The 27,864-nt window shown below is 38.0% G+C and overlaps 1 protein-coding gene across 1 annotated transcript; it reads right to left on the bottom strand.

The window, feature by feature from the left end:
* Positions 1-536: 536 nt before the first annotated feature.
* LOC145989396 (proteasomal ATPase-associated factor 1-like) lies at positions 537-26,515 on the bottom strand. Its single transcript, XM_083124740.1, has 7 exons — positions 26,205-26,515; positions 13,933-13,973; positions 13,053-13,246; positions 8,766-8,861; positions 5,292-5,497; positions 2,711-2,850; positions 537-1,130 (listed from the first exon to the last, which is right to left on the bottom strand). Exons 1-7 carry the CDS (start codon positions 26,315-26,317, stop codon positions 670-672), a joined length of 1,251 nt encoding a protein of 416 aa, XP_082980866.1. The 5' UTR covers positions 26,318-26,515; the 3' UTR covers positions 537-669.
* Positions 26,516-27,864: the final 1,349 nt, after the last annotated feature.

Below are 27,864 nucleotides of genomic sequence, written 5' to 3'. Positions count from 1 at the left end.
TGCACCTCAAGAAATTCCTGTCCGCCGGTGAGCGTTTTGGCAACGACGAAGAGCTGAAGACGTCTGTCACACGCTGGTTCCATTCACAGGCGGCAGAGTTCTACGACATTGGGTCCAAAAGTTGATACCACGATACGACAAGTGTCTCAATTCTGGTGGTTGCTATGTTGAAAAATAGCTGAACCTTTGCTGTACCTGTTGCCAATAAATGGTTTCCTGAAACTGTGTTGTTTTTTTTAAAAAAAAATAGGGAAACTTACTTTCTGGATGCGCCTCGTACTTTGTCTTTCACAGGTGTCAAGATTCAAATATGATTTCATCATGAAGACCTACGAAAACAGGTTCAAATGTTGGATTCTATCACAGGATACATCAAAGGTATGTCTATGGTGTCTTTTAAGGATTTTAAAGGTCTGCCTGCTTTAAGCCTAATTAATTAGGCTTTTTGACATTTAATTAATAATTAGTTTCATAAACTTATCCTGAGTTAAAAAACTTGCAAGGAAAACTTATAATAATAATGCAAAAGATAACTGCACTGATCATATTATCACAAATTACTTACACAAAATACATAAATAAGAATACACAATACAGAAATGTTCATTCATTTCGAATATTTCTTCACAAATTCAGTCTTTGAAAACTAATTAATTACAGATCCCACACTCAATTAGGGAATACATCTTCCAATTTGTATCTCCTGATTCTGCCATCTCGGCACGCAGTAAATAGGTTACGAGTATCCTTGGCTATACCATAAATGGGATCACAGTCTGATCCTGTCAGCTGAATTCTTCTATCAATGTCTACATAATAGTAACTGCATGTCCCATCATTTCGGCCAACAAAGAAGCCATCACCATAAGGTAGGAAACTTAACACAGGACTATTCGACTCTGACCAGTTACGCAAGGGAGAAGTTGGACTGCCAAGTCGAAATAAAGCTACTTGACCATCCTGGCATCCAACAATGAAAAACTCTGCAGACAGCACTGTTACACAGTTTACAGCTGATAAAATCTCTATACTGAATATTTTTTTTCTGCTGTGAACACCAATGCAATGGACTGAACCTTCTTCACATCCTAAGAGTAGTATTTTATTTTCAGTTCCAATCTCACGTTCACCTGGAAAACAAGAACAAAAAATGTTAAGTAACAAAAAGGTGCACACATTCTAGGCCAGCGAGGCTATCTCCAAAGCACACAATTAGGACATAATCGATTAACAACGCGTGATGTATTTGATAGTGGCTTTTAGCACACGTTCGATGAAAGACTCTCGTCTTCAGTCTTCCCAGAGCTAGAACATCACAGCAATGTCAACAATTGAAATACAAAACTTACTGACCAGGATGGAATTTTCCCAGGAATGGAAAATTGTGCTCTAGGCCAACAACAACACTGTCTCATTGAACACATGCAGACATGAGAGGCCATTGACCTCTTTAACTAACCACAGTAGATGTGTTACTATTTACTTGGATTTCGTATGAGGATAAGCTTCAAATTTTGAAAATATGCAGTCCTCTGCCATCCCAAAAAGAAGAGAAGAATGAATTTGATGTAGTTATTTAGCATCGCTTTTCTGCCACTTTTTGCTAATCACAATGATGAGGATGAGCGATGATACAATGAAATTGATGGAGGGACACTCACAAAGAACACCCATGCCCAGACTGGGATTTAAACCTGCAACCCCTGGCATTGTGGTATGCTGTGCTAATAACCACTTTGCCATGGATGTCGGCAGTGGAGTTCCTGTTCAAATAAAACATTCATGGTAAGAAGTTTATTATATATTATATTTTCATACATAGGCCCCCATAAATATTTCACAATATGGGCCTCTATTTTTTTATAAATGACCATGAAATACTTTCCTTACTATTTCTATTTTAATGATACAGTGTACATTTTCATAATCATTTGTAAGGTATGTATTTTTAATCACAATACTGCAAAATTCCAAAAAATTAACGAAAAAGAGTTCCACCCTGCAAATTGCTTTCCTTTCGACATTATATTATGCTGAGATAGCCCAGGTTTTGAATCCAGTATACGCCACTGGTAACACTCATTGAACTATAAACAGTGGAAATATAAGAGTTTTCAAAAAAATATGTGATATGTTTGTCCTATACCATACATTCAGAGCACGAATTTAATGATATTATTGGCATTCTATTCGACAGACTATTTCTTCTAAACCACCAGTTGCCACTTGCAAATTCTAGCTACATCTCAGCAATACCTTCTCCTACAAGAAACAGGAGCATGTGCCTTTCCAAATAAGGAAATCTAATCAATTTTATGGATTTGATACCTCGTGAAGTCACATAGTGGTCCAGATCCCGCTTTAAACTGAAGGTCCAATCCTGATTAGCCTATCTGTACATAAAGTGGACTTAAACTCATACTAATCAACTTTATTTCTTACGAAAAAAAACACACAGCATAATATTTACTTCAAAAGGGTTTCACTGCAAGAAGTCATTTAGGGCACAAGACCATCCAACCCAGCCCTGCTTGCTTGTTTCTGATCCTTCCAGAAGTATAAACTAATATTTCAGAACATGCAATAAATACAACTACACAGTATCCAAAGAACGAGAGGAAGAGCACTGAAGAAGACAGTGGAGTGGAGAAGGTTGACCTATGAAGGATGCTTGGAAAAACAGCTGATAATGATGATATATAATGCTTACTTGGAGGAGAAGGCGGTGTTCCAACGTCTATATCATTGCTTGCTATTCCAATCGCACAGCAATTAATAGTGGCATTCAGCTCAACCAGAGTAGCTAGACACGAAGACTCCCCACAATCCCAAAGCCGGGCTGTTCCATCCCTATAAATGAAAATATCAACAAGTGTTTCATTAATGTTCTAGCTGCCAGATAGTGGCAATGCAATTCAATGCACTTGGCAGGGCTTGGCCCTGAAAGTGCTGTTGAACCACAGTCTAGTTCAATAATGCAGGACTCAATGATAATAAAAGATATTTAAACATAAAGTTCTCCTCTGATTAATGTAACCTGATATCCCATATTAGCCGGGTCCCTTTTTTGGAGTCTCTGTCCTGATTTTAATGTAAAACGGGATGCCAAACTGTCCCTTTTTTTGTGACAATAAATTATCAGCATACAATTACTGCAAAAACTTTTACAAAATGTTATTTGAAAAGAAGGATGTACTGAAGAAGATCCATTCATCTGCAAAATATCAATGAATGACTTTTAATTCTAAAGGACTTCTTGGTTGGAGTGCAGTGCACATCACCATATTACACAAGTTATTTATGCAGTATTTATTTTATTTTCAAACATAAGTATTTATGATGAAACAGTTCTTATACTAAAATGTATACATTTTGCCATCCATTCTGTCCAGTTTTTGCTTCAGGAAAATGTCTTGTTTTGTTGTTTTAAAAATCTGGTCTTCTTACCTTTCATGAACTTCTGTACCCAATTGTTCTGCTCTTGTTTATTCTTCCACATCTTTCAATTATGCATCACATACATTGAAAACTTCCCACTGCCTTAAAATATTTTTTACTAAACTGTGTGGACCTATTAAGGGCCAAGACCTGCCAAGTAAATTTTCATTCTGCAATAAGTTGTTAGTGCATTGAGCCCCACCACTCCTGTTATATCGCTCTTATTATACTACTAATGCTTTTAACACCAAAATATTGCAGCTTCCATCAGGAAATCAAAGATGAACCACATTTTTATGGCCCAAATTTTCAAAATGTAGAAAAATGGCTGAAATATGTAAATATACTGAAATATATATAAGGCATAGAATGAGAAAGAGTGCCAGAAGGGCAGATTAACAAAAATGGTGTAGGAGACAGTAAACACTTACCACGATAGAAGTCTTATATTTCGAGGCTATAGCCTCATTGTCACATGTAGGTAGAAAAAAATGGAAGTAAACAAAAGGGTACAGACACAGAATACTGATGCCAGCGTCTGCACAGTGGTGCCAGAAAGAAGTGATAGAACACAGGTTTTTACGAGCAGATCCTTTCACCAGTGTTTACTGCAGGGTGGATGGTGGGTGGGTGCGGATTGGGAGGGAATGGAGAAATGCTTCTTGGGTGGCTAGGTTGAGTCTGGAGGGTATGGTGGTGTACTGTTTCGTACACCATTTCTTTCTTTTAAATATACTGAAATATGTAAGAATATTAAAATATCTATTGTGCGTATCTTTTCTCATTTCTGTGTTATTTTTAGGTTCCTGGCAGTAAACAATGTAATTATTAGGGATGGGACGATATGAAATTTTGGCTGATACCGATAAAGTACCGATATAAAATTTACCGATACCGATAACCGATCCGATATAAAATTGGAAATGGTCCTGGAAGAACCTGAAAGGTTCATTGACCTCCTTAAAAAATGTGTTTCAAAGTAACTGCAGTGCAAGAGAAATTGCATACTTAGACATTTACTTTTTAAAAAAGTAGGGCATGGAGATTATCCATAAAAATTACAACAAAAATGGCAGAATTTTGCACTAAACTATCAGATATTTATCGATATATCGGATCGGTAAAATAATCGGTAATTTTACCGATAAACCGATACACCGATATGCCTATATCGGCCGATACCGATAGAGTACCGATTAATCGGTCCCATCCCTAGTAATTATACTAAATTAGTTTTTCAATATTATTATATTCTAAAAAGTTATCTTGAAATAAAGAAATTGTAATTTGCTAAGTTACATTGGAAAATTCATAATCTGATAAACTGATAACTTGAATGACAACAATTTTGAGTACAGTGTGGTCAGATATTTTTCACTGAGAGAGATACATTCAAATTTCTATTGCAGAAGAATATTCTCATTGAATGAACAAAATGGTTTGTCAGGCAAAAAATAAAATGTACATTTAATGTAACAATACATTATAAATACAATATTTAAAAAATAAAAAGTGCTTCTGTTTCAGTACATATCATGTTGATGTGATGCACAGTGAACCACTAAATACATTTTGAGAGGTTTTTTTTCTGTTCTTGGATAAATCAAAACTTAAATGTTTGCCTCACAATTAAAGCACCTTACTTAACAAAAAAGCAGAAAGATGGCCCAAATACCACATTTTATGTAAAAATATGTACTGTTAATGGAAAATATGTACCATGAAATTCATATATATAGTTCCTAACATCATAATTCGCAGACATTTGTAATTTTTGCTTGGCTACATACAAGATAAAATTCCTGGCCCTACTTATGTGTAAATAATGATTGACCCACACATATAAAACTTACTTAGAAACTGAAATGATATTGCGGCCCCTGTCCACAATGCACGTGTCCATCACAGCTGCCTTGTGGCCACTTAGGGTAACCGGACACTTGCCAGTCTCTGCAGACCAGATTTTCAGTTGCATGTCAGCCCCACCAGACAAGACTACCACTCCAGATGGAAAGAAACGACAGGTATACACATCTCCAACATGGCCTGTTAGAGTACGCTGTAAAAAGGTATTACTTTTCTAGTGCTATTACAATATTATCAAAATTGGAGAAAAATGTCAATGCAAATTTCACAATAGAACCAACTATGGAATATAAGACAAATGTCACCACAAATTTCATATGCAGACTGACTAGGGCTATCAGATAGGTACAAAATTAGGAGACATTGTCCCATTGTCAATTTGAATTTTGAATTTGAATTGTTGTTTTAAGTCCACTTTATGCACAGAAAGACTAATTGGGACTGGACCTACAGTTTAAAGTGGGGGTCCGAATGACTGTGCCAAGCGCCTCCACCAGGTATCAAACCTGGGACCCCTTTGTTCAAAGTCAAGTCTTCCAAGTCAAAATCAAGAATGCAATTATTCACCGTAAAATAATATACATTAGTAGGAAATGCTAGCAAATACTATGCACTTTCCAGCTCAAAAATGACACATATTTAACGATCCTCTGGATACAAAATTTCCAATAACACAGGTACATGTGTAAAAAAGGTAAAGGTAAAGTGTTCCCCTGTGCATAGCACCACGCCATGAAGGCGTATAGGGGTGTGGGGGTAATGCCCCACACTTTCTTGATCTGGTCGTGAGTGGGGGTGATGTGATCAGCATCACGCCCCTGACTGCCTTTACCCCCCAGGTACCCATGTTATTCGACACTGGGTGGGCACCGGGGCCGCTACATGTGTTTTCAGGCATATTACTCTGAGAAGCCAATTTTTCTCAATTCCCCTTACGATTTTCTGTTTCTCTAGCTCAAAGATGTATTTTCTTAATACAAGTTATGCAATAATATAACAGTACAAAAGACTGTACTTGTGACTATACTGATCGCAACTCCAACTGGCAGTTAACCTTCATGGTTATTTCTAGCGATCATTTTCGGGAGCGTGTGGTCCGATGGGTGTCAACAAACTGTTGCGAAGTAAAAGCTGAAGCGATCACATCACTCTCCCGAAGCAACGTTACCAAGCATACTTTTGTTTTTTGCCAGTTGTCTTTATAGGCTGTGTGTCCACCTGCATTCAGACCTGTGGGTGGTCCTTGCGGAAACTTGATCGTTCAGGACCACGTGTGCAGTTGTACCATTAACCTCCGCTGATTTCTGGTGCTGACAATACCGTTGCCCGAGACTCGCTTTACAGTACATTTAGCAACATGTGGTGTACCCAATGCTCATTTGTTTCATCCAGCGACAACGTTCGGTACCTTGTGACTCGAAAATGCCCGATCTCAGTCGAAGAAAATTCAACTGATCGCTGATTCACTGTTTCCCAGCCGCCAGTTAGAGTTGCGTTCAGTATAATATTCAATATGGAATTCTTTTAATAATGCTAAATTTAAATAAACTATTAAACCTCTTGCATCATGTTCCTTATTTTGCGATTCACTCATCTGTAGAACGCAGATTTATAGACACTATAAATTAGTAATATAGGAAAGTAAATAGTCACCAAAAACAATGAAAGTAGGCACTTAAAAAGGAACCATAAAATTAAAAGAGCACCAATTAGCCAGTTGCACACTTACTGACTCAAAACTTTTTGTATTCTAATGCATTTTTCTTATATTTGGTTCGCTTTTTGCTAGTCTTGGCTAATTGCCATAATCATGATGAGTAGTGGTTACGAGCTTGTTGAATCGACACTAACAAAACAAAGAAATTACTTGATTGAGCCAACACTACAAAGTATCTAAAGATGTCTGTTTGGCGGTTACACGGAGATAGGTAATTCATTCTTATAAGTTCACGTTTCATTTTTTCGCACATATACCTGACAAAGCCCCTAGACAGGTGGCGAAATCAATTGCGAACAAAAACTGTGTGGAAAAATGAAATGTGAACTTATTAGAGTGAACTACAGAGTACATACCTCAAAATATGCATTTACAAGTACTCTAAAAATGTCATCTGTGGTCTCAAAGCAAAAAAGCAAAAAATCTGCAACCTCATGTAATTTTATAGAAAGACTACAATTTGGTACAAACTGATGTATTATTTAACACATGATATTTGGATGATAGGTCACCAAAAATAAATGTTATCTCATTATTTCTTTTAGCACCATATCTAATTACAAAGTTTCATTTTCTGCGACAAAGAAAAAAATATTAATACAACTATCTGGTTATTTACATTAATTAAGGAAGTGAATTGACCATTCAGGTTCTACATGTAACCTTTAAAACTTTAAATCAGATTGCTTGCATTGTGTAATTAATTATCTTGTTACAAGAATATAAACATGCTTTTTGATCTAACGCTTCAGAACATAGTCCCTTCACAAGACATCCACCTTATGTAACATTCTAGCATATTGTTATAACTAGGAGCATGCATATTTTATTTTTGATGAAAACACGAAATGCAAAATTAACCCACTCCAACGTTCATTTCTCATGTTTTTGAAAGGTGTGAGGTGCATTTTCCTTACATATTTTCTCACGAAATGATGTGAAATGAACTGGAAAATGCGAAATAAACTCTTACACACAAAATTTAGAGCTTCATTTACCAACACAAGAGTTTTAGAAGTCTTAATTACCCTGTGAGCTATGGAAATCATGGAAAATTGATTAATTCTGCTCCAAATATATGACAAGCAAAAATGAACTCCTTTACACAGGAATAAACTTAGTACAGTACTCCAAAAACTACATAGATGTGCTATTAGAAGAGAAATGATTAATATGTGTAATAAATATAGTTTTTAAAATCAAATTTAGGTTCTTATTCACCATTTTAACACCAAAATGCCATTTTATACCACTTTTGATCCCGAAATGTGCCCAGTTTTTGTACAGAAATCTTCTTTTCTTACCATAATTATGTGGCCCTTGTTATAACTGTAACACTGATCAAACTAAAAATAAATGTCTAATGAAGGGATCACATGTTCTCCTGAAATGTTACATCAAAAAACATGTTTAATGCTTCTAACAACCGTAAGCTACAAGAGAAAATATACGAACATTTAGTTATCAGTAAAGGTAAATTTAATCAGCATCAGTAAAAATTTCACATCAGTCCATTCTTATTAGAGGTAGGCTAGAAGCAAAGATTCTGCCCAAGATTAAAACAAGGACCTATCATAGCATCATGTTGACCTTACAGTTCCACAACAGAGATTTGCAGATCAAGTTCATTAGAAACTACATAATAAACATGAATGGAATTGAAACTATGTGAAGTAAAGGAAATGATATCCATACATCTGATTAGCTGATATTATTCAGACAAAGCAACCATAAAATTATTTACCCTTGGAAGTCCTCTGTCTGTGTCCCATATCTGAAGTTTATTTTCAGCACAAATTGAGACCCCCAAACCACCACCTGTAACATCCAGGCCTATTATCTGTAAAGTAAAAAAAATAAATTATAAGTTTGTGTACATATAAAACCATTTACAATTATAATCAAGCCACAGGCACATTCTCAGCCTAGACATTCAGATTTCATCGAGGGATTATTTTTTATGTGTACTAACATCTACAACAGAGATGCAGCCAAGATTCCATCTTAGAGAGAAAGAGATCTTCTTGGGTCAAATATTTGGAGCATGAAGTTTGTAAACTAGTGGATAGAGCCCATCCTGCCTGTATAGCGTCTGTGGACAGGATTTTTCAAGCATGCACTTTTCAAACTTGGCACTAAGTAAAAAAAATCATAGCATGAGAACTAACTGTTGTAGAGGTGATTTTTTTATGATAGTGCTTTCAGCAGAGGTGAAGTTTATACACTGTACCTCCCAATAAAGAAAGTTAAAGGAAGAAGAAGAAAATATAAATTTTACCTCCCCCCCCAAAAAAAAAGGCATTCCACATGACCATGGCCACCACAATAGACCAAAGTGAATGAAAAATGTATGTAGCAGTGGTGTGGTGCTGTGTTCCGTTATGATGAAAATAGGGTAATACTTCTTGGGGGAAAAAAATAACAATGTATAAGAGTGGCAGTGTTGCCAGCTTATGGAAAACATTCCAGAAAAATCTCTTCTAGCATAGAACACTTAATGAACTAAATTCACAGCAAAGCATGACAAACAACCACTCTTTGAGGACATGTAAAGCTTGTTCCCCAATATTTCTTTTGACAGTATTCACACACTGATCAATAATTCATTAACATAAGAATTATTATTTTTTAAAAAATGGTAGAAATTAATTTTTTTTGTAACTTTCCGTATCTTTTCTTGTATGTACGCATTGCTTGCATTTTAGAATTATTTCTCTCGTAGTCTACAGTTATAAAAGTTTTCTTTTTCACAAGTGGAGTAGACCACCATCTTTAAAGTTTAATGTAACAGAAAACATCAAGAATCTCTGTGAAACAATGAGAATTTTGATGACATTTGGGATTTATAATTTTTTAAAAAAGACATTTTTTTTATCTGAAGTAATAATAAAACAGACTGCTTATTGCACAGTTAAGTTGGTGTATTACAACAATGTAACATTGACAACATCCATTGTTTAACTGATTCTCTTTTGTTAAAAAATGTTAACCATTGTTATAACTGTATCTTTAATCATACTAAAAATAAATGTCTGATTAAGGGAGCGTGTGTTCTCCTGAAAATATTAGAATGAAGAACTCTGTTTTTATGTTTGTACTAACAGTAGACTACAAGAGAAATAACTGTCCATATTACCATAATATTCATTTATGAATGAAACAACAGGTATAAACAGAGATTTTAGTAGTTGATACTTTGGTTTACCTCTCGAATCAAACAATACCACTGGCAGAAAAACTTGTATGAGGAAACATTTCATTAAAATGTCCATGTGTTTTCTTAACAAACCAGTACAAATATAAGTTTCAACTATACAAACTCTCTTTGACAATGTGCCAGTGGCGTAGCGTTATAGTACGCCCGTATGCCCGGCGTTCCCAGATTTAAAATTTCAAAAATGCGTAAATGCTGTGAATATAAAGTAAAACTTGACTAATTCCATATATGTTTGACCTTCATGGCATTATAATAGCTATTTTTCGCGATCCGCTTGCAACGCTCCACTCTCAACACTCGTTCTAGCATCTTTTTTCAATGCCTTTCCTGGCCAGACGCCGAGCAGGTTCGGCGTAAAAGACTCTATATTCCTTGCTGTCTTTCTGGAGGGAAAGCTTCGATGTCTACAGCACGCGCGTAAATGCTCTCTCATACGCCAGCGTACGGAGCAGCAGAGGTCTACCGTGATTGGTGACCCTTCCTGCCTTCTGAAGCAGACGACAGCGACAGCGGTAGAATTCCTACCTGGTTCTTCGCGCTCATGCAACTCGGCTATGTGATGGATGCTACAATGCGCAATATTGACTGACGTAACTTTACCAAACTCAAATATACCGCTTCTTAATGACCACTGCATTGTATAATTTATCGCATGAACAGCGATGTGCATTAGAAACTAAAAGATCAACACAGTTTTTGTCAAATAAGGTGGTGAAGTCCTCATGGTAGAAATTCAGCCTGTGGCTGCTCTACCACTTAACCCGCAAAACTATTATTTTTTTTATTGTTATTATTTTTTCGTTATTATCTAACTGCTTAATATTGTGTCAATGGAAATGTTTACCATTCATTTTAAAACTCTTAACATCGAATTGTCTCTGGACAAAATTATTTTAATATGTTTATCAGCATTCTCAAGATGTAATAAACAGTGGTCTGAATTACTAATCGGCACTGTTACGTCAGTCGAGTGTACAATATTTGGATCATACACCCACCTCCGTGTCAGAGTGCTTTGCACAGTGTGCCAAGACGACAGGGGTCTCTGGTTTGAATCCCGGCATCAGCACGGGTGTTCTTTGTCAGTGTCCCTTCATCAATATCATCATTCATATTCATATTCGCAATTAACCAAAAGTGGTAGAAAATTGAAGTAAAATAAACCAAATCAATCAGTAGTTGGATCATCCACAACAATGACGTCTACTGTTGTGCAGAGGCGCTTGTGATTCAGGTAGGTTTTTAATGACTTGCGTCATGCAGAAAGATATAAAAAAAGGTATAAAACACCAGAGTTCAAAACATTTGTGGCATAGTGAGGCATCTAATTTTCTAGCTAAAACATGCATGGATGATGTTTTATTGAAAACCCAGCTGACTTAAGGCAAATAAACAATACCTGTGGCGACTAATACCATAAGTAAATTATTAAGCAAGAAAAAAGGGCCGACCCTTCCTTCGGACTTGGTGTTCCCACCCGAAATGTCCATGCTACGCCACTGCAACGTGCAGCATTATGGAAGAAAACACATCACAGAAAACAATGAAGAACTAAATGAACATGATTGTGAGTCATAGCTACCACCAGACAGCTCATCAATACACTACAAAATGCGAAAAGCATAATTTGAGTCTCAAAAGTGACTGGTACTATGTGTTTTATATGGTGCTACATGTAATTAATTTTGACATTGTTATCAACATAGTTATTGGTATTAACTAGGAGAGGAATACAAAGTTCAGAATAAAATTTCACTGATTTGTCACAGGAATTTGAGCCACCTCTTCCCGGGTCTGATATTTAGAGCCTGTTTCCTCAAAGTTCTTAACACAGGTTTGGATGGTATGGGCATACGGTACCAGATCATAAAGTAACACTTTATTTTTTAATATTAAAATGTTTCTGAAATGCATGCTGCATGGATGCGTAACTGTAACTGTTTTTTTTTTTGTAATATGCTTTTACAGTGCTGTGCCCTGTTCCACGACTCCATCATAACTGAATTGTAGAGCAGGGGGCTGTAAGATGGTAGTATAATCTATACAAAATTTGTATAAAATAGTCTTACTTACGTGAGTGAGTATAGAATTTTGAAACTACGTTTCGGGTTTCAACTGGCCCCTTCTTCAGATTCTTTCTCCTCTAGGCACAAATCATTTTATGCTGCATCAAGAGTGTTAAAAGGATTAGGTTAAAAGGTTTGGTTAAAAAACACTTGTTAAAAACGTCACAATTCCTTTAAAACCCCCAGCAAGCTCTGAGCAAGCAGAACAATGGGATGTGTTTAGTCAGTTTAGTAGGATCCCGGGAAAAGAGGTCTTACGGAGAATGGGGAACACCTTAAAACAGGATTTTTAACTGGGGGTTTTAAAGGAATTGTGAGCTGTTTTTAACAAGTGTCTTTTAACCAAACCTTTTAACTTAATCCTTTTAACACTCTTGACGCAGCATAAAATAATTTGTGGCCTAGAAGAAAAAGAACCTGAGGAAGGGGGCAGTCGAACACCGAAACGTAATTTCGAAATTCTATACTCACTCACGTAAGACTATTTTATACAAATTTTGTATAGATTATATTATACAGTGAGTAACTCGCACAATACGTAAAGATGGCAGTAGTCACGTGTTACCTCTGATGCAATAAGTAACTATGTCCAGTGTTGTAAACTTGCCCAACTTATTGCCACACTCTGTACAAATACACAACTACAGTTCCAGAGGTTAAAAAATGGGTTATAACAGAGAAAACTATGTGTAAAATCAGAATTCATTCACTCTCACCAACATATTAAAAAGGAAATTTTGCTACTAACCCCTTTATTGTGGAGACCTCTGAATACTTGTCTTGGAGCAATAAGTACACAAGAATGGCCCGTTGCTTTGAATGTGAGCTGTATCACAGATTTTGATACTGCCTGCACACTGAAGCCTTCAGATGCTGAAATGTCTGCTATTCCATCGCCAGACAAGCCATTGTTTACAAGGGTTCCCTGTATGGATTGCCTATCTGAAAGAGTACATAAAATGTCAGTTTGCAAGTCTAAATGCTATCCTGAACCAATACAAACAGGTCTGATTGTGATCTAATTCATGAAATGCAAGTTTCCAGTTTACAAAATTAAATGGAATTAACTCTTATAAAATGCATATAAAAAAAAATTATATAACATGTTAGAATGAAAACATAAAGTCCACATAGGAGCCTCTCCGATGGCACAGTGGTAGCATCGCCGCCTTTTAATAAAGGGGCCCTGGGTTTGACACCTAGTGGAGGCACATAGTGGTTCGGATCCCACTTTAAACTGTAGGTCCAGTCCCAATTAGCTTTACCGTGCATAAAGTGGACTTAAAGCACCAACTCAATCAATCAATCAAGAAAGTCCCGATAAAACTTAAAAGAAACCTTTATCCTGGAAAAGATCAGAAGTTGTCAACAGTACCTTTCTTACTTCTTCCAGGAGATGGATAAGGAAACATTGCTGGGAGCTAGGTTTACAGTGCTGCTACAATGCCCCTCCCCCTTCCCTTCATGAACTTTATGTATGAAAGTCAATTCTGCCCTTCAACATGGTGTCATAAGAATTTGCAACATCGGAAGAACATAGTCTTGCTGAGATTGTGAGGACAATAAGGTCCAACTTTATGTAAATTTATCCAGAGCTGTACTTCTAATTCTGAATATTGTTAAAGTACCTTTGAATTTACAGGAAATCCAAGCTTCACCTCCTATTTCCCTGAAATGAAAAATAAATCATTACAACAATAATTCATGCTAAGTACAAAAATAATACACTCTGAAACAGCATATTCAATTTGAATATGATATGCAGACAAATTCAAAAGAAGCCCAATAACCTCTAAAAAGGTAAATCAAAAACTAAAGGCAATTTTGTGTTTTCGCAGGAATAAACGAAGACTGGGTGTGGCTGACGTCACCACATGTATACTTGGAGTGACGTGGAAGTAGGAGTATCCATCACTGCCCCATTCAGTCGAGTGTCGCGGAGCAAAAAGGTCACACGTATGGACGCACCACTCCACGAATGCACCATCGAGGAACAGCGTGCCGTAGTGTGCTTTCTGTGGTCGCAGGGAGTCAAACCGGCAGACATCCACCGTCGGCTATTAGTGCAGTATGGAGCAAGCACCATGACTCAACGCAAGGTGTATGAAAGGGTGGATCGCTTTAAAGTGGGACGTACAAGTGTAACGGACGAAAGTCGAAGTGGACGCCCAAAAACATCCCGCACAGAAGAAAACGTCCAATGGGTGGATACCATTATCAGGGACGATAAAAGAATCGCAATAGCACAAGTGGCGGAACTCTTGGACATCAATTTTGGATTAGCATATGCAATAGTGCCTGATGAATTAGGGTACCATAAAGTTTGTGCAAGGTGGATACCCAAGGAACTCACAGCTTCGCATCAGCAGCAGCGGGTCACAGTGGCTACCCAGTTTCTCCAACATCCGTCGTCCCCTGTACGCAAGAAATTCAAGCAACAGCCGTCCTGTAGGAAATTGATGCTAACGCTGTTTTGGGATGTGAAGGGACCGATCCTGGTGGAGTTCCACCCACATGGTGAAACTATGAATAGTGCAAGTTATTGTGCGGTTATGCAAGGCAAACTGAAACCTGCAATTCGTCACAAGGGACGAGGACTGCTGTCTAAGGGGGTGCTCGTACTCCACGATAATGCCAGGCCTCATACAGCAAGGGCAACAGTAGACACTGTGCACAGGCTTGGCTTTGAGTTACTTCCCCATCCTCCATACAGCCCTGATCTGGCACCATCAGATTACCACATCTTCGGCCCTTTTGAAGGAGGCGCTGCGTGGCTGTCGGTTAAGGTCAGATGATGAGGTCCAGCAGGCGGTGCAGACGTGGCTTCGTGAGCAACCAAAAACCTTCTTCGCGGACGGGATACAGAAGCGGATTGCACGATACCAAAAGTGCATTGCTGTGCAGGGGGCATATGTGGAATAGTGATATGTGTACAGCTCACCGCTCACAAGAAGATCTCCAAATGAGGGGAGAGGGCGTGCAGAGGGACAGGGGAAGACTGGTCTATTTGCAGATTTTAGGGGTAGAAGGAAGTCTTCCGCTGTGGTCACTGTCGTTGTGGAAGTGCTTCTGCGTGGGTGTTTAATTGTGATTTCTTTGGGATTTTTCGTGGTTTTCGTGGTGTTGTAAGAGTTATGATAGTTGTACATTTTTTAGCCGTGTTGTGTCGGAGACGTTCGAATAAAAGAAATGATCAACATTGTCGATATGTAACAATCATCCCGAGAATTTTCATGCCAAACGTAGACCGACAAAGTAATGTTTACCATTGTTTACATTTGTAGCTTTGCACATTGTAAGTGCAAATAAACGTTCTCCGCTTTCGCAACTCTTTTTATCTTTTTCTCTTTGCCATTTGCTTCGAACGCCAGTACTGTAACAGCCAATTCCGTCGTTGAAAATATCGTAAAGATTGTAGTTAGTACAATCGGCAGGCTCTTTATAAAAAAAAATTAGAAAAATCGGTGTACTCTGCAGGCGCGGTTGGCCCTATAGCGCACAGGATCAGTGAACCCCCAGTAATATACGATAATCACCTCGAGAATGAACAATGAACAATGTCTTTAAATTTTCACATTATTTCGCTAAAAATTCTACACAATAAGTCATGTATTTGTGCCCGTAACACGGCGAACTCTCTTGCTGAGAAGAAGAAACCGCGAATCGGCCGCCCTGATACAGACCCTCAGTTGAACCCCCACAGGACAGCTCGTGCCATTGTGAAAGCTTCGTGCGGGAGCAGAAGCGCGAGGAGGGTATAGGACAAAATACATGGGAGATGAGATTTGCAGAACCTATGTTCAACCCAACGGTCATGCGCAGTTCGTTCTCTCGCAGAAGCCGCGGGACAAGGCTCCTTTCTCGCTGCTTCCTCCCTTCCAGTGTTGCTGTGTGCGGTTCAAGTTTGAAGCGCACACATTACATATTCAATCTTCTCTTGTATCATTTTTGCACCGAACTTCTTGGAATAAATGCAAGATTGTGTCAGAGATGGATGAGTGGAAACAAATAGAAGCTGGAATTAGATGCGATGAATTAAAATAAAGGAGATGCATTACCAAAATACCTTGTGCATGCATTCAGAGGTTTCTCCTTAAAGGTGGAAACACTTCGGGTTCGCGAAAGAGAAAGAATGGCGCGAAGACGTGACTTGCTGTCGCTCGGTGTCAAAGTAAGTTTTTTAGTTTTTGAAGTGCTTGGATACTTGTTGGAAAGTATTAAGTGATGCTGCGAGTGAAACGAGGGATGGACTTTACCTAGGTTATGTCATTTGATGCAGTGTAGGCGTTGCTGTCCGCGCAGGTAAGAAATGACCGATAGAAATGCACATAATTAACGTAAACAAACTTCCTTGTCCACTGAAAAAAAGCGTGTGCTGGTCGACCAGCCCCAAATTTGAACAAACCTGTCGCGTATAAATGAAAGGGTCTCAGGTTCGATTTCTAGTATGCGCATGCCATTAGTTGCCATTTCCCTTTAACAAATGTAGGACCAGTTCTGATTAGTCAGCATGGACGTCCGGAAGGGGAAAAGGGGGCCGCCCCCCCCCCCCCATGGAAATTGAATGTAAACCAAAAATTATATATTACACGCATATAATTTAATTTCAGTCACAGTAATTTTTGGTAATTATTATAAAAGCGTTGCAGTAACTTCAGACTGAAGGAGTGTTTTTTGCTCCTCGTGGGGAAAAAATATATTACTTGCCCCTACTTGAGGACGTCCATGATATTCCAACAAAACTCAACTTTTTTCATAAAGACACAATTTATTGTAGTTTCAGCCCTAAATTTATTCGCACACTCCTACAACAAAACCTTATACTCCCAGATAAAAAGAATTCTTGACAAAGCTTTTAAACCCTCCCCCATCCTTTTGTTGGGCGAAGGAAGTATATTTTGCGGAAAGTGAATATATGTCACATCACTTCAGTGAACCCCCGGGTAAATAATGCACGAGCCGCGCCTGGTACTCTGTCAAGAAATCAACACCAGATTGACGATTATCATACCTTGACCGCTAACTGTGCGCGGACAGTGATTTGAGCGTAGATGTGAATCAACCTTTAAAGCTTACAGCGAGGCCACAGCGATTGTTTCTGACCGAGGGTGCACTCCCCCAACCCTAATAGTGGAGTCGCCTGCCGCTACGTCACTTGACTTCCGTCAGGGATCTTCTCCTGAGCGGTGGGATGTAGTTCTTCTTCTTGTGTGGAAATAAAGATGTTATGTGAAAATTGCCTTTACTTTTTGATTTACCCTAATACATAAACCATGTGATATAAAAGGTTAAAATCTGACATTTCAAAATTCACTAACAAAATTATTCTTCAGGTTATGATGTTAAAGTAAAATGCACAAAAAATGTGTTAAAATATGAATAAAACCCTCAATCATGATGTGTAAAGAATAGCTTCACAGTGAAAATCAACATTTGCTAAGCTTGAGTTGTTGTTTGAAGTCCACTTTATGCACAGATAGGCTAATCGGGACTGGACCAACAGTTTAAAATGGGATCTGAACCACTATAGGTCTCCACCGGGTATCTAACCCAGGACCCCTTGATTACAAGGAGTGATCAACTGAAACCCGTTCGTTCCATGTATTATTGGTATAGTGTGTAGGAGGATATTGTTTGTCCAATAGTGTGTAATGGCTAATGTCCCTGTGTGTTGGGTGTAGGAATGTTGTTTATACATGTTTCCGTTTTGCAGGTATAACGAGTGAAAGATGGTGTTCAACATCCCCAATCCGTCCAAACAGGACCAGCGTGCTGTCATCCAGTTTCTGAGTGCCGAAGGTTGTCAACCAGCTGAAGTGTACCGGCGTATGAAAGACGTGTATGGTGATGCATGCGTGTCCAAAACAACAGTGGTGGACTTGGCAAGAATGTTTCGGAAGGGGCGTGAACAAACCACTGATTATCCCCGTCCTGGTCAAGCCCATGTTCTTGCCACAGAAGACATGTGTGAAAAGGTGAATGCGGCAATATCTGCAGATAGACGCATGAGTATTCGATCCATAGCGAACGAGTTAAACATGGGTAATGGTACTGCTCACAAAATTGTGAAAGCTCTGGGTTATCATAAAGTGTGCGCGCAGTGGATACCCAGGGTATTGACGGAGGACCAAAAGTTGGAGCGTATGGGATGCTCCATTGAACATTTGTCACGTTACCATTTGGAAGGTAACGACTTCTTGCTGCGCATTGTTGCTGAGGATGAAACTTGGTGCCATCATTTTGAACCGAGTTCAAAGTTTTCCAATATGCAGTGGAAACACCCCTCATCTCCACATCCCAAAAAGTTCAAGACGCAACCGTCTGCGGGGAAAGTTATGGCGGTGTGTTCTTTGATTGCCATGGACCATTATTGCTCAACTTCAAGGAACCAGGACAGTCCATCAACGCCGCACGCTACTGTGAGACCTTGACACAGTTACGGAGAGCCATCAAAAACAAAAGGCCTGGTTTATTGACCGCTGGAGTCATTGTGTTGCATGAAAACGCACGTCCACATGTTGCAAACCAAGTGCAGGATTTGTTTCAACGATTCAAGTGGGAAATGTTGCGACACCCGCCCTACAGCCCTGACCTTTCACCTTGTGACTTTCACATCTTTGAGCCTCTAAAGAAGGCTTTGAAAGGTCAGAGATTTCAGTCTGACGCTGAAGTTCAGGACGCTGTGCGTGATTGGTTTGAGATTCAGCCTTCGCAATTATACATGGACGGCATTTGTAAGTTAGTGACACAGTGGGACAAGTGTCTCAACGCTCATGGTGACTTCCTCTGAACAATATTTTTACTGAGCGCTAACCATAGACGCCTCTAGACAGTGTACCAGTTTCAGCTCGAAATAAAATTTATTTCACGAATTATGACCACTGAACGGGTTTCAGTTGATCACCCCTTATACAAGGATGATGTTACCTCAATGCCACCTAACATATGCTAAGCATTGTTCGTAATTCTTCTTGTAAGTAGTCAACAGTCAGAAAAGAAAAATTACATATAAATTGTAATTGTGTGAGGATTATTTCAAAGAAACAGATTTGCAAAAAAGAGCTTCGATTATTTATTTCCTGCACTTTATTGTCTTCTACTTGCAGACAATAAGGTGCATGATGGCTTCAAATTGCACTAGTTTGGCAAGTAAATTATAATTTGAACGGAGGGTGATATCAAACAACATGCACAAGATGAATGTGCCTTAACTGTCCTTAAAATATGATTAAAATGAGCACGAATGTCTGCAGCAGAGTTTATTTTACCAGAAGGAATGGTCTCCCACTGGACACCATGTGGAAACTTCTTGTAAACAAAACACTGAGACTGAAGCTTTCACCTAGTGCGTTCCTTCCCATGCAGATTGTTGATGATTGAAACGAAGAGGTACTGCAATTTATCTTTCTTTATAATCTTCCCTATCTACATTCCCACTTTTAGTGAACTTGGTAGGTACCCGACGTGTGACTGGATACCAGTCGTTACCTCTGTTACCTTACACGGAGACTACACTAAGCAAAATAATGTCTTTATTAAAAAGAAAAAAAACATTTTTTTCTCTCTAAAAACACTAAAATTGCTTACTTACGATTAGAGAGTAGTCCAATGTTGATTAGAGCAACGTTTCAGAGAAAACTACTTTCCACTTCTTCAGGCTTTTCTTGGCATTGAAATCATGCCGCGTCACTTATTTATATATATAAAAAAAACAACAAGGATTGGTTAAAATGTGCATATGGTTAAAAAATGAATTGTGAATGTAGTCTAAGCCTTAACCAATATGGACACCGGTCGGTGAGACGTTTTTAACAGTTTGGAAGTAGACTTTTTATATTGCACTTCCGAGGCTGTTAATGGAGAGATACATAATATGGGAGTTTCATTAAGGCTTAAACTACATTTACAAATCATTTTTTAACCATATGCACCTTTTAACAAATCCTTGTCTTTTTTTATAAGTGACGAGGCATGATTCCAATGCCAAGAAAAGCCTGAAGAAGGGGAAAGTAGTTTCCCCGAAACGTTGCTCTAATCAACATTGGACTACTCGCTAATCGTAAGTAAGCAATTTTAGTGTTTTTAGAGAAAAAAAATCTTTTTAATAGACATTATTTAGTTTATCTCAAGTGAGTAATACGCACTCGTGCTATTATGTGACTACACTAAGTGTGATTCATGAGCCTTTCTTGACAAAAATGCCACAAGATGGTAATACATTAACGACTGCACAGTTCAAGACTTAGGTTCCAAATAAGCATTACCTTCATTTTATTTTAAGTGCAAGGTAGTAAATTTTAGCTGATTAGGTCCTATTATTTTATTTCCTGTGTTAGATATGTATATTCTCCATTGTGCTACATGCATCCTCTCTTGATCTAAATGAAGAAAATACTTTGGTGTAGGTTAATGACTTGCAACATACTGATTGCACGACTTGCATTAATCAGCACTTATTATTTCATGTATCTATATAGGTGGTATGTTGTTACATTATATGTTTACTGCTCAAGTTAGGTACTGAGGTTGCCTCCTCACAAAATAAATATTTATTTATTCTATGCATGGCTAAGTCAGGCTGCCATGTTGCTTTGCTATTTGCAGCAACATAGCATGAAATAACATCATGGTTTACAAACAAAACAGAGAATATTACTTTTCATTCTCTAAACTCACAACCTTGTTGGATTGGCCTGAGTTCTAATTGAGTAATCACTTTTACAAGTTGTATAGGATAAGGGAAACATTTAGAATAGATCTTAATGGAAATGAATGTGTTGTATAACTCATTCAGGACAGGAAGAAAACTGTGGAAATACTAAGGCAATGGAACTTAAAGCTAACTGTCTTAAACATACAAATAGTAACACCACAAATGTAACTGGTCTAACATTGCCATGTATGCAAGTAAAAGAACAATTACAATGCTAAGAACACCCAACTTGACCCACTTAAATTACTATGTGAGTATATACAATGGGATTGCAAGTGCAGGTAATTTTTCATATAGAAAATACAGATGGGATAGTAATATATATGAAAGTTTAGTTCAAACATACAAAATATTGATAAATCAGTTTGTACAACACATAACATGTTTCGCAGATGCAAGCACAGCTCTGTATCCCAGGCAAAAGGTAAAACTATCCCCTGTGCCATGAAGATATGGGGTGGGGGTGGAGGTGATGTGATCAACAAAATGATGCAGCTGCCTTTATCCCACAGGTACCCACTGATTAGAGGTTGAGTGAACCCCAGAGCCACTTAATGCAGGGGCCATTCACTATAAAATTCCCACCTGAGATCACTCACCCTGGGAATCAAACCTGGGTCTCGCACATGACAGTCAGATGCCATACTATCTTGACAACCATGACTCCTTTATCCCAGGCAGCTGTCAAGAAAATGGTTTTACCGAAAAACAGTCTGTTCAAGAAACATTTCATATATTCAAGAACTTCTTTGGTTTGTGCTAATAGATATATGTAGCATTTGTACCATGTAAAAAATGCTTGAACTAACATTCAAATCTTTTCTTAAAAAATCTTGCAAACAATTAAAGACATCGATGGAATGGGGGTAATGGTTTCTAATGTTTAATGATTTTTCTAAAGTTTTAAAGGAGTGTTAGAAAGTGCTATAGAATACTGAAAACGATTGTGGAAGTAAGTACGAAGCCACAGTTAAAGCTTTACTTAAATATTATTTACTGAAGAAATTAAGATATGAAATGTAGCTTACGCAAGCAGGTGTTCTTGGGATTAAATGTTAAATATCCTCGAAACGGCTGGAATTCTTTTATTTTCTTCTTTTTCACATTGTACTTACGTATTCTACATTCCTAAGGATTCTTGAAGGTGCCATTTCGTTTTTTTTCACGCAAATAATCTTAATTTTCGACATATCGAGTAATTCTTGTTTGTTCATTTTTGCTAGCATTACACGCAATATGGTGGAGAAATCTTGACCAGCGTTGTCGATGATCCATGGTTATGCAGTGTTGCAACCTTCTTCATCGAAAAATACCTACTTTCGTGTTACTGATTTCATATTTTTTTCCAGGTTCGAAAACCCCACAAACAATTCACAAATAGCCCCACGAACCATGCATGGCAAGGTTAGGTTAGGCAACCATAGTTAAAATTGTAATTTTAAAAATTGTTAAAACCATTCATAAATAGCACCACGAACCATTCATAAATAGCCCAACGAACCATTCATAAACAGCCCCACGAACCATTCACGGATAGCCCCATGAATCATTCATAAATAGCCCCACAGCATAGGCACCGACTCCATGGGGCTTAGGTGGGCTCGAGCCCCCCCCCCAATGTTAATGATGTGGGGGCAGAGCCCCCCAAATAATTTTGCTTAAGAGGATCTAATGTATTATTTTTCTTCTCTTGTAAAGTTCTCTGAATTGTGCCACATGAACTTAACTTTAAATACACATTTGAAATGTTCTAGACCATAAACTTTGGGGGGGCTCAGACTGTTAAACCATCAACTTTGGGGAGGGGGGGCTATGACCGGAGACAGCAAAACACATGACTTATTACTAGGGGCATGCATATTTCGTTTTTGACGAAAACACGAAATGTGACATAATACATTCTAATGTTAATTCTTCATCTTTCTGCAAGGTGTGAGGTGCATTTTACTACCCTGTTTTGTCACGAAATGGTGCGAAATGAACTGCAAAATGCGAAATAGATTCTTAAACACGAAATTTAGAGTTTATTTACCGACGTGACACTTTCTCAAGTTTGAATTATCCTGTGAGTTATGCAATTCACGGAAAACTGTTTAATTCTGCTGTAAATATTTGAGAACCAAGAATGGACTCCTTTATACAGGAATATACTTAATACTATGGTAACTACACAAATGTGCTATTAGAAGGGTTATGTTTTATTTTGTAATAAGTGCAGTTTTTAAATCAAATTTTGGATTATGTTCACAATTTTAAAACCAAAATATCATTTTATATACTGCTTTTGATCCGTTTTTTCACCGCTATAACACCGAAATTTTATTTTATTTACCGCTTTTGAGCCCGAATTTGACTCTGTTTTTGCACCAAAATTTTGCTTTTGTATTTACCAAAAATATGTGCCTCTACTTATTACTATATACTAAGTATATAATTATTATTTACTATTATACATATATTAATCAGAGACATAATGAATTTAGCAAAGGACTTGTTAAAGACTGTTTGGGAATCCCCTAAAAGAATGCAAATATTTCGGAATATTTTTGATATGAATGAGAAGGCTGGCCATACAGGACTGCGACCACTTTGCCCTCGTCGGTGGACGTTGAGAGCCTCCAGTATGCAACAGATCTTAAGGAACTATGAAATCCTTCTCAATTTTTTGTGAAATTCTCTGAAGAAGATTCTACTGACGCAGCATCAAAATGTGCTGGATTCCTGGAGACAATGCTTCACTTCAAGACATTTTTCTTTTTCTCCCTCTACTGCAATGTGATGGGTCCAATAGAAGAGGTAAACTGTAAGATCCAGTCTCCAAGCATTGGTGCTACAGAAGTGGAATCAAAACTAAAATACTTGATTGACATCTTTCAAGAAAAGCGAATGTGTTTTGAGCAGTTCTGGCTGAAATGCACAGAGGGAAAACCGAGCCTAGTTGATGAGCCTGAATTGCCCTGGTAACGTCACGTCCCTAAGAGACTTGAAAATTGTGATGTTACCAAACATTACAAGTTCTACACTCCAAAATAGTATTATAAATCAATATACACTGACGTGTGTGACACAGCAAAATCATGTGTTAAACAAGGACATGAATCTAATGGACTACAAAAAATAACAGCCGTAGAGAATGAAAGCATCTCAACTGTGAACAGTTGCACAACAAACTTTCAGCAAACGCGAGAATTCTTTCGCCAAGATTTGGATGCCGATAGGCTCTCCTTACACATGTCTATGCTTGGTGATGTCGCCAAACAGAAGAAAGTTCTTCTAACTACCATGCGTGACATAAGGAAGTTTCTTTTGGAAGACAGCATCCTCCAGGAGCTTCTGCTTGAAGTTGCCAAATTCATAATGGTCCTCACGATAGTGAGGACAGCCACAGCCGAAAGGTCATTCAGTGCTATTCGCCGACTAAAGACATATTTGAGATCTACAATGAGGCAGAAGAGACTAAGCAGCTTAGCGGTACTCCAATACATCAATTATGTTAATTATGTAAATAATTAAATAAAACTGTTAAATATTGTAAATATTCGTTATTTTATGGGTACGTCAACACTAAGGTTATTTGCAACCCATTACATGTCTGTTGCGTACATTAAAACACACCCATGCCCTCTCCGGGACTCGAACCCTAGACGTCTGGATCAAAGCGAGTTGAGTCGACCACCCAACACACTCGCTTTACCGAGGCCGGCATAAAACTGTTAGGTTGGTCTCTTAATGTAAATACATACTTTTCAATAAAAATGTTAATTGTTATCTAAAAAACAAATGAACAGACACAAAAGACATAAAGAGACTTTGAAACATTTTCTAAACGTTTCTCATGTTACATTTCATTTGCATGAGGAATATAATAGCTACTTAAAAACTGCTATACGAAGACGTAATTTTTATTTTTAAAAAAGGGAGGGAGTGAGTCATTCATTAATTTATTTCAGTGATCAGAGCCCCCCCCAATAATTTTGACAAGTCGGCGCCCCTGCCCCACAGTTACATGCACGTACATTTACGTTTTAGTACTATTACACAATAGGAAAACCGCATGTTTGGAAACTCTGACCGGTTGTTATGCCATCAAGCGCATGCAAAATTTGGTTCACGTAGTAGTAGGACATCAATGGAACAGGTTTCGTGCATCGGAGAGACATTAATGTTGAAAAATAGATGGTTTTCCGTGAAATTTCATTCAGCGAGGAAAAAAAACCTTCGTAGAGTATACAGAAACTCTTTTCGGTAAGTACTTTCTCCTGTAAAATTGAAGAAATACGTTTCGGGGATACTTAAATTTTACCGTTCTTGGGTTCCAGTCCACTCGGACACAAGTTTTTGTGGATTCTCTTACTAGGCTCGAACAAGCTTCATGATCGGGGCCAGATGGTTAAAGCATTTAGGGGCATTATTTTAATGCTAAGATTTGATTGGTTGATTTGATGTTTTTAAGTCCACTTTATGCACAGTAAGGTTAATTGGGACTGGTCCTACAGTTTAAAGTGGGATCCGAACCACTGTGTGCCTCCACCAGGTATCGAACTCGGGACCCCTTGATTATAAGGCGAAGACGCTACAACTGCACCATAGGGGGAGGCCCCTTGTAATGCTAGGAGTCCTAAACCTAACCCACCAACAAAGGATTTAGGGATATTTTATTAATGCTAAGAATCCTAAACCTGACCTGCATAAACTAACGAAAGCCTTTGGAGACTAAATACCTCATCACACCTCACGAAAGTGAAGTAGATAGCAGCAACACTACATATCCAAGACGACAGTAAACAAATGGCTGCTCACAAACAAAGAATCATATAGGATTATATGGAAGGGAAAAATCGTTCCCCAGAAATCACGCAGTAAGTAATCATTAAGACTCATTCACAGACATGATTAGAAATCGAATTATGTAAAAATTGCCTGTGCAACATGATAAATTCGGAATTAAACAATCGGAACTTGGGCCAATCAATGGTACACCCCTTAATTGTTTAGTTCGTAGGTTCAATTTAAAATTGCTATGGTATGTGTCAGAAGACTTAGGGATAATTAGAAGACACTGACACAATTAGGTTGATTACTTATCTAAATAAAAATAGACATGATATGCTAAAAGTGCTAACATAAAACGCAGTTTCACACCCCCAAACACATGGACAACTATGTAACAAATGCCATCATGTTTACCTTAGAGCTTCCTCCCAGTCAGACTGTATTGTCAAGACAGGTATTTGCACAGGGCTCCTTGATAAATTATTACTACAGTTAATGTTACTTGGCATTATACTTTTCAGAGACATGTTTCATGCAGTGTCACTATTTTTTTGCATTAAATCACTCGAAGTCGAAACTTGCATATACAAAACGGCGCTCTAACTACAGCCTTAACATTTTCAAATCCATTAATACTTTTCCCTCACTGAATTAAACAATTATAGAATTAACACTAAGCAAAACCCTCCCAAAGTACACATAGGTCAGAAACATCAAATGTTTTCTTCCATATAAACAAAAACAGAATATATCGAATTCGAATGCGAGTACAATCCATCGTTCGATTATCGAAGTGATGGTTACCCTGGTCAGCACGTTTACGTATTTTTTAAATTTTTTTTTTGCTAATTGACGTGACGATAGATGCGTTTAAAAATAAAAAAGAATATAATTGACAATGGAAAAGATATCGGGGACGGGGTTCAAAACACGTTAATTTGTATACAGTATTTTTTTTTTCTATGTCACTTGCAATTTTCACAATTTAAGCAGTTTAAAAATAGTTATTTTAAAAACATCTGTGTATAATACGAATAAAACGTATACGACACTTAATACAATTTTCTGGATTACCTGGACAAAAAAATTAATACACCCCCTCCAGGCTACGCCACTTTGACGGCAACAGTCAGCGAGCGAGTTTTCCCGCAGACTCACGGCCAGGGGGGGTGAAACTCGAATGCCGCGAGCTGTGGTCTTCGTGACGTCAGCGATGTTAGCGACATCTATTGGCAGTGCACCCAAGTTATGCGCTTCTCAGTCGCGAAGTATTTCATAGTTCTACGCTAGATGTCACTCCATCGCCAACCAACAGTGAAACCAAACACAATATACATTTGCTGATCCTAGTTACATTGAACGTTTTTAGGACATCTACTTGAAAGTTCTCGCAGGAATATCTCCAGAAGAAGTCTTGAATTTTAAGTTTGTTTTATGCACAGATAGGCTAGTTGGGACTGGCCCAGCAGGTTAAAATGGGATCACACCATTAAATGCTTGAAATGAACAACGATGTGCGGGGTATCTCCAAGGTAGAAATATCTACGCAAAGCATCCCCATCTGTCCTATTTTATAATTTATTATTTGAAAATATAGGAGCATTCAACAACTGAACTCACGGCTCGAGCTAGCATTCCCTCATCTAAAAACTTCCATTTCGAACACACTCTCCAGTCTCCACCAGTGTGATATCGAACCCGACACACCTTGATTACATGGCAACGAAGTTACCATTACGCCATCCGGGATGCGACATGGTCTTATTCATCATGTGCATTATGTAATACAGTTTTGAACTTTCTTTCTTGAATAAGAAACTCGAAATCTGGCCCTGAGTTCCCAAAGAATACTGTAGACATCTTAGAACTAATTATTTATTAATTAGTATTAATTATGAATTATATCTAATCCTTGGCATTTGCTGCTTGTAATATGAAGCTTATATTACACAGCGCTTCACATTGATATTTATTTCCACAAAACATTTTTTTCTGTCATCCAGTGCTCAGCTCATTTTCTGCGGGTAGAGTTAGCAACACTCATTCAACGTGCGCCAGCCCCCGCGAGCACAGC

The sequence above is a fragment of the Lepisma saccharinum genome, chromosome 6, assembly GCF_977018435.1.
Source record: "Lepisma saccharinum chromosome 6, izLepSacc3.1, whole genome shotgun sequence".
NCBI classification, from domain to species: Eukaryota; Metazoa; Arthropoda; class Insecta; order Zygentoma; family Lepismatidae; genus Lepisma; species Lepisma saccharinum.
Note: the sequence above shows the minus strand (reverse complement) of the source record. Positions and strands in the feature narration are given on the sequence as shown.